The sequence below is a fragment of the Leptosomus discolor genome, chromosome 3, assembly GCF_034619465.1.
Source record: "Leptosomus discolor isolate bLepDis1 chromosome 3, bLepDis1.hap2, whole genome shotgun sequence".
NCBI lineage: Eukaryota > Metazoa > Chordata > Aves > Leptosomiformes > Leptosomidae > Leptosomus > Leptosomus discolor.
Window position 1 is genome coordinate 52,525,989 of NC_141393.1, and position 8,649 is coordinate 52,534,637.

Below are 8,649 nucleotides of genomic sequence, written 5' to 3' on the forward strand. Positions count from 1 at the left end.
GGTCTTATAAGGAGCGGCTGAGGGAACTGGGGTTGTTTAGCCTGGAGGAGGCTGAGGGGAGACCTTATCACTCTCTACAGCTGCCTGAAAGGAAGTTGTAGTGAGGTGGGTGTTGGTCTCTTCTCTTGAGTAACAAGCAACAGGACAAGAGGAAATGGCCTCAAGTTGTGACAGGGGAGGTTTAGACTGGACATTAGGAAAAATTTCTTTACTGCAAAAGTGGTCAAACATTAGACCAGGCTGCCCAGGGAAGTGATGGAGTCACTGTCCCCGGAGGTGTTCAAAAAACGTGTAGATGTAGCACTTAAGGACATGGTTTAGTGGGCAGGGTGGTGTTGGGTTGATGATTGGACTTGATGATTTCAGAGGTCTGTTCCAACCTTATGATTCTATGGTAAGAGAGCTGGAAAGTGTCATCCACACACAGTCTTAGGACCAATTTAGAAATCCTTATAGTTCTCTTAAAGCACTATTCTTCCTTGTTCTATACAGAATAAAGCACATACTGTCACTTAAGATTTTTTCTGTTCATTTTGCAAAGAACAGACATTTAAGAAACCCACCTATCCTGAAGACAGAGCAATCTTTTTTTATGGCATTGCTGAAACAGCAACTATGTGCACAAGCCTCTAACTTTTGTAATCTGTTAACCTTTACACATCAACAGCATCGTACCTCTGAAGCAGTGATGTAGTTCAGTGCTCTCTGAATATAAAGGAAGTAAAACTGAGTTTGTGAATGAAAACAGGTCTTTTACTCTTTCTTACTTAGACATGGTGTTTTTCTAAGATGGGTCTAGAGTACTGCCTTTGGCTTGATTCAGGGAAAGAGGTGCTGAGTATCAGAGACCATTAACTGACTTCAAATTTTCTTTCAAACATGACAGAATCAGCTACAAAAACTGCAGAAGGTAACTTCACACAACAGCAGATTCCCTCATATTCCACTAAACCAGAAAGTTTACAGGTAGGGCTCAGGAGTGAATGTGGTCTAATAAAATAGAGCTGATGTTTCTCAAGTGGTTCACAAGGGATCCTGAATGTAACGAAGCAAGCCTATGAAACATTACCTTTCATGTGATCCTAGAGAGGGCTGCACAGAGCTGGCAAGGCATCCAGACTTTGAAGTTGTCTCAGTGATTTTACACTGAGAAGAGAAATACGTGAGTATTTTAGTACAGAAGTGTGTTACTTGCACCTTTCAAATAGTCAACATTTATAACTGATCTTTTTCTAGTGCCCTACTGGGAAATATGATTTCCAGTAAAAAAAAGCCAAAACAACAAACAAACAAAAAAACCACCCCAAAACCAAACACGTATTGCATCAAAGTGGCAGCGATACAACTCATTATGACAGGAAAGCACCCTATTCAAGAGCATTCCACAATCAGTTCTGAAAATGCATTTTATTACGAAAAACTGTTTAAAACAAGCTTAAACTAAGGAAAAAGACAAAATAATCATTAATTCACACACATAAGAAATCCTTTTGAAGTAAAAGCACACACAAGATTACAGGATGATCAGAAAAACAAATGCTCCATTGTCTAGCATGTTTTAGCCTGGCAGTCTCCCAACCCTATGTTAGAATGCAAGACCTAGATTCTTAAGGTACCTGCAACACTCACCTTGGAGGACTTTATTAATGTATTAATTTGTTAATTTTGCGTAGGGGATATTGACCTACACAGCATGAATGCTCCTTTGTCCTTGTGCAGGCTTCCTGTTTTGTGACATTCCAGTTGTGGTTTTTGTGCTCTAGAATAACACTATCAAAGTTCAAGCAGCCTTATTTCAGACTCCAAATCATCCACAGCTGTGCAGAAAATGCAATCATATTGTGCAAAAAGCAACTTCAAGTACCATAATTAAATGAATCTAGAAATAACTCCAAACTCCTAGTAGTATTGTTCCACTAAGTGTATCCAAGATAAATACAAACTCCTTAAGACAAAACATTAATAGCATCACTTTAATTCTGAATGCAGTTAACTCTATCATGAAACACTCCATCCGCTCAAATTTGGAAGAGGCAGGATACGAGATGTAGCAAGGATGAACATGTGTACCTTGTAGAACAGCATGTATTCCAATGCCAAGTCCCAGCACATGTAATACAGGCTAAAACATATTTAACTAATAAAAGAAAAGGGAAAAAAAAAAGGGCAAAAGGCTTTCCCTGTATTTTTATATTAAGAGCAGTCCTAAAGAGAACAGCTAATCTAATGAATAGCATTTCCATTTAAAATTCATCAGAGCTTACACAAAAAGGAGCTCTACTGTCGTCACTGATACCACTGAGAAGAAAAGCCTATGCTGAAGCAGAACGACATGATTAGAACTGTGAGAATCACCTTCCAGAACAGGAAATTCTCAGCCACTCACCATCCAAATTAGTGGAGTGGCCAGAAAATAAATATCCAATTCATATTTAATGCCCATCATGTTCAGCAACAGAAAAGAGGCTCGAATGCATCAAGGTCATACGTAGAGGTACCAAGTCTTCCCTACCTCTTACCTTCCTTGTTTTATACAAGAAAAGGCCAATTAATGCCACCCAAGTAGCCCATCTGCTCTTATCTACAGGTAACTCCTAGCTATCTATAGTAACCTCCTTCCAGATTGTAAGGCCTGCTAAAGATGCTAGCTTTGGTGCACCTTAAGAGAGTTAACAACCCAATTAATGTCTCTAACGTGTTAGAATGATTTCTTCAGATTTTTATAGGGCAAATTTGCCATTTATTTCAGTGAGCTATATCCAATCATAAGAGGCATTCTTACTCTTAACAGAGTAATTCCCAAGACAGACATTGGATAAGGCAATTTGAAGAGCAAGAGTTTTAATATTTCCTTTTGCTCAGGAAAAGCCCTCTGATCTAATTCTCCACTGTCTCTACTGAAGCTCCTGTGTTATAAGAGGTTTCTGGCCAATGAAACTGGAAACCTGAGGAGACAGGTTTACTCATTCCTTGAATGAGTTGTCTTCTTTGTGTTTTACAGCACAGCTACACCTCCCTCGCAGCGGCTGGTGATCATGTTGGGAATTTCAGTCCAACTGTCCATGTGAGGGTTATAAACTTCAACAGAGTCAGAGGTTACTGGAGCAGCAAAATCATGACTGGGAGCTCGGCCTCCTGAGGCATAAAGAAATCCATTCACAGCCACAACACAGACACCAGCTCTTGGTATCTTCATTGACGCAACTTCAACCCACTTTTCCTAGTGAGAAGGTGAAACAGTCAACACGTACTAAGTCCCAAATACGAGAAAAGTTACTTTTAAAGCTTAAAGACTGAAACATATACAAAGAACATTACACAGGCTCAAACGTGGTATGTGTACAGTATCAAGAGAATTATCAAGACTGTAATGACAACGCTTTTACAAGTGGTCAAAATCATGCTAGTCACTAAAGAACGGATCGCATATTGTCTGTACACAACAACCCTCCTTTTCTTCAGTCACTGCAAGATGCAGTCTGTCTCCAAAACGGAGAAAGGTACAGAGCTTGGGGTGGGAAATAAAGAAAATTAGATTCGACTCCAAAAGCAAACCAGAATGGCACACTGTATTATGCTCTGCTTTTAACACTAGCTACTGTTCCAAAGAGCATCATAGAAACATGAGCAATAATGGCCAGGAATAAATTCTTATCTTATTCAAAAAGTTAAGTGTTCAGAGTGATTTTTCTAGTCATGCTGTAACACCTGCATCAAAATGCATTGAAGACAGATCCTCAACTTTTGCAACAAAGGGCAACTTTTACTTTTTCAGGGATTAATTTTTTTTCTCTCATCAGATTATTGACCATTCTATTGCAGAGGTGGAATCTATCCCCCCATCTTAACCCTAACCAGTATTTACCCAACTACAGTATGTCTATGCATCATCAGTATTGGTTATCTTTCGGTTTCCCAAAAGCATGCATACAATCTTTGTAAACACTCCACTAAGTCAGACAGCAAGATTCTACAGACTGGTTAGGACAGACAGATGCTGAGGTCACTTAAGCTTTGTTTCACTCAGACTACCAGCCAGCAGTGAAAAGGAAATGGAATTTCCAACTTTTTTCTTTCTAAAGAAAGGAAGCAAGCTACCTCTATAGCATCTCACACAAAGTTGATACAATCTACATTTATGAAAGAAAGGGACTATACCATACCTCTTCAAAGGAGTATCTTTCTACAGTAGCGAGTGCATCCTGAGATTCATTCCAGCCTCCCACAGCATAGATACAATCGTTGAGAGCAGCTACACCAAGATATGCTCTTCGAGTGCCCATTGGAGCCAGCTCAGACCAACGTTTTGATATGGGGTTGTAGACTTCAACAGAACGTAGCTCTACTCCTTCATTGCCGATCCCACCAACAATATAAATCAAACCTGTAGAAACAGAGTTTTTCCTCTGTTAGGTTTCATAATAGAAAGGTTTGAAAAAGAGAAAATGTTTGTCACAATACAAGTTTCAGCCTGATATTAAGATAGTTTAAGAATGCCAGATGAAAGTCCTCCACCTGTCTTGTAGTAGCATACATAAAGCTTTTGAATGAGTAACTTGAGGCTCAAGCCCTAGAAGCTCTGATGAAAGCAATAATTAATCAAGTGCAGGGGAGAGAAGGCAGAAGGCTGCAACTGCTGACCAGGATTGGATCAAATGCTTAATCAGCACATTTATAGATCAAGTATTTAGACATGTTTGTCTCAAAATAACCTGTGGCAACTCTTCAGATCGTCACAAAGACACACACTAACCCAAGTATGAGAGGTAAAATCAAAGCAGTATCAGGAAGGATAATCAATTGTTAAAGACTAGCTGGATAACCATACCGGCAGCCATGTAAAAACTGTTTTCATGAGACAAAAGGCAGAAAACAGAGAGAACTTTATAGTTTTAGAGTTCTGTAGGATTAAAAATATGGTATTAGAAGGACAAATAAGTGAGGCACAAGCTTGTGCAACTGACCGCACAATACAAGACAAAGCTAAAAATTCATGCCTGAAACATCAAGGTTCAAAATCCAATGGCTCTTGGAACTGTTTATGGATACAAACCTAACAGTATTCACCTTGCATTTCACAACACCCAAAGCAGTAACGGGGCACAGCCATGCTTCCCACCACATCCCAACTATTTTCTTCAGGATCAAATCTTTCAATTGTGTTGCCAATCTCTGCTCCAACCCAACCTCCTGCAAATACAGGAAAAAATTTAATGGCATGAAGCTGTGTGTTAGCTGCATTTTTAGACACATGGTGTACTGTGCGAGGACAGATTAATTCTGAAACCAGTGATCAATCTACAATGGAAATAAGTTATAACTGAACAACAACTAATCCACAAAGGTTCAGTATACTAATGCTCATGTAAACAGCTGTTTTTCAAAACTTAAGTTTGCAAATTTGCAACACCAAAATGTAATATTTAACATCAAATCAATTTACAAGTTCCATGAATTAACACCTTTACAATTAACTTCACCTAGAAAAAAAACTTACCCAAAGCATAGATAGCACCATAACACGTGCACACTCCCAGTCCACAACGGGGATGGTTCATGGAAGCCACAGTAGTCCACTGCTTAGTAACAGGATCATAACATTCAGTACAGTCAAAAATCATCGAGTTGTCCTCACCTGCGTAATGAGAGCAAGAACAGAGACAGGGGAAACACAATGTTCTGCACTGCAGATACAGAAGCACTCTTCAACGTCTTCCAGGACAGACAATATTTGAATACAAGATCTTTCTTTCAGCTAGCCAAACAGCCAAAGTAGCAAAAGCAAAATCATGACTAGGAACAGCTTTCATCAACAGTTCCCTCAAACATTACTGAAAACATCAGAGGGATGAGAAACCACAGTGCTACACAATTTTTACTCCACAGCACAACTGACAGGGTTTTCAAGACTAAAGAATGTGTTCTGCGGTGACAAAAACAGTATACACATGCATTATTTAATGATGCGCTGGTAGAGCTACTCATCACATCCTTGTGCAAATGCACATAACAAGCCTTTCCAGGTGGGCAGACCACAAGTGGTCTGTCCTGTACTACTGCCTTTTATGCTATAGGCTTCTGCCAGACTACAAATGAGTAAAGAAATGCTATTAGTGGTGGTACACAAAGTCTGCAGAATATCCAACATCTCTTAGTATATCTGCACATGTCCATATGCTTACCTCTGAGTTGCTATACCATGAGGGGAGAGAAGCTTAGTAGAAAATGGCCAACACAGAGCCCAAACAGGCATTCACAGAGCAGTGATGGAAGAAAACCAAGGAATCCTAATTCAATTATTGTATCTAAAAGTTGTCCTATTTACTGTTGGGTTCCTCAGAACCGCTTGCAGGAGGAAAAATTTACAAAATCTCCATCCATGAGTATCCATGTAAGAAAGAAAGCATGTTTCAGTCGTTACCTCCAATGGCATAGACCATTCCTCCCACCACAGCCACACCCAGCCCACTCCGGGCCTGGTGGAGAGAGGACACTGTGGTCCAGTAGTGGCTGAAGGTGTCAAATCGCTCCACACAGCTGAGGGCTCTACTGTCACTCCAGCGTCCTCCTTGCAGTCGAGTGTACCCACCTAGTAAGTGGAAAGGTCATGGCTGAGTAAGAGCTTCCTGCTCATCTCCATGGCTCCTATATCTAACCCATCAAGAACATTACAGTAACAGCCATTAGCCACTTCTAGTAGGAACCAGACTTTTCCAAGTAGCACTGTTTCTCCAGCACACAAGGAAGAATGGTCGCCTTGAGGGTCATGTAACTTGTGCCTGAGCTGACCACTTCACCACAACACTACAAATATTACCATTCATGTTCTTAGTAAAACACAGAAACCACCCAACAGCCTTTGCAATTTTAAGTCGGTGTTACTTCCCACAGGGTGAAACAAGAGCATTCCCTTCCAAAACAAAGCTGCAGCTTTGCTGAAAACTTGCAGTTTCAAGTATCCCTTCACATGAACCAGAATATTCTGGACAGCGAAAACTTTCGGGACGCAGGGAATTCACCATTCCAGCAGTGAACCACGGACAAATCCTCTGCTGATTTGCAGATTTCTACCCAAAGCAAATAATTTCTAAAAGGCAAATCTAGGCTTTGAATGCCATGTCATAATGACATGAAATGTTAACGCTCCCCCTCTGTGCAATTCTAAGCAGAAAGTAGCTAACATGGTAACTCAGCCAGATGAAATATTTTGCTATTTTTGAATCTTTCAATTAAAAAAAAAAAAAATCCAGTTTCTCTTTCAGTACTGTAATATGAAATACTACTTCATAACTTGCTTTACAAGGTTCAAACAGCCACATTCTAACCTACTGCATAAAGGTACTTCCTGGCTTTCCTCCGGGGATGACCTTTAGAAGCTTGCAGAAAACTGCTGACCTTGTTCTCTTTGGGAGATTTACAGACTTCACAATATTCTTTCAACAGAGTTTGCAGGGCCACCCGAAGACTGAAATCTGAAATACCTTGAGGAAATAAGCAGAATAAAAAAGGCACCATGAAAAATTACAACAATACGTAAACTCAGTTACAGAAAAGTTACTAGCTTCTCCTAAAACAGCAGGCAAATCAAGATTGCCTACTTTTGTAAGACTTTTCAAAAGCATGTTTTGAAAGTAAGCTGTGCTTATTTGTTAGAAAATAGAACTTCTTTGCTATAGAGTAAAACTTGTCATTCGTCATGCTATTAATCTAAAAAAAACCCCTATCAAAATCCAGTAACTCTGAAAAACACATGGTTTGCTCATATACAAGCTTCTGATATTCTTTCTTTCCTTCTTTCACTTACTTTCTATGTATTTTAATAGCCTTTGTGCTGGTAGCAGAGGGAATCGAACGGGCTCCAAAACTTCTACGACGTATTTCTTTCTTTTCCCCACATCCTTCAAAATCCATTGCATTGCCGCTATGAAAACCTGGTACTCGTCCTCGATGCTTAGGTCCTCACTTCGCAGGATCTTGATCAGCTGCTCTTTTGTCAGCGCCAGGAACTCCTCCCCGCTCTGCACCTCCAGGAAGTGCGCGTGGATGTAGCTCTCGGTGAACTCCATCAAGTCGTGACAGGCGATCTGCTCGGAGAACTGGAAGAGGCCGATGCAGTTCTGCGGGTCGATCTGCCCCTTCAGGAACTCGCAGCAAAGCTCCACCACCTCGGTGAGCTGCAGCATGTCGGCGGCGACGATCAGCTCCTGAACGTTGTGCTCCCCGATGCTCACCACCCCTGCGGGCACGCACACGACAGCGCGGCTTCGCTCGAGGCTGCGGCCGCCGGGCGACCCCCACCCCACCCCGGCCCGGCCCTCGGGCAACCGTCCCCGCCGCCCCCCGTCAGCCGTTACCTGTGTAGATGAAATCGAGGAGCGTGTGGAAGGTGCCCGCCTCGACGCCCGCGATCCGCACCACGTCCCGGCCGGACTCCTTCATGCCGCCCGCGAAGAGCGCCGCGAAGTAGGGGCTGCTGGCTGCCAGCACCAGGCGGTGCACAGCGAACGCCTCCGGGCCCACCTCCAGCCGCACGTCGCAGAAGCTCTGCCCGGCCCGCAGCCGGTTGATCTGGGCCAGGAGGAGGCGGGCGTGCCGGTCAGAGAAGGAGTTCCCGCCGCCGCCGCCCTTCCCCGCCGCGGCACACGCCAT

At 42.1% G+C, this 8,649-nt stretch overlaps 1 protein-coding gene across 1 annotated transcript; it reads right to left on the reverse strand.

Moving 5' to 3' along the window:
- Positions 1 to 1,392: 1,392 nt before the first annotated feature.
- On the reverse strand, positions 1,393 to 8,649 carry IPP (intracisternal A particle-promoted polypeptide). Its single transcript, XM_086462031.1, has 8 exons — positions 8,355 to 8,649; positions 7,805 to 8,236; positions 7,326 to 7,481; positions 6,422 to 6,589; positions 5,498 to 5,635; positions 5,068 to 5,190; positions 4,164 to 4,384; positions 1,393 to 3,220 (listed from the first exon to the last, which is right to left on the reverse strand). Exons 1-8 carry the CDS (start codon positions 8,647 to 8,649, stop codon positions 2,996 to 2,998), a joined length of 1,758 nt encoding a protein of 585 aa, XP_086318157.1. The 3' UTR covers positions 1,393 to 2,995.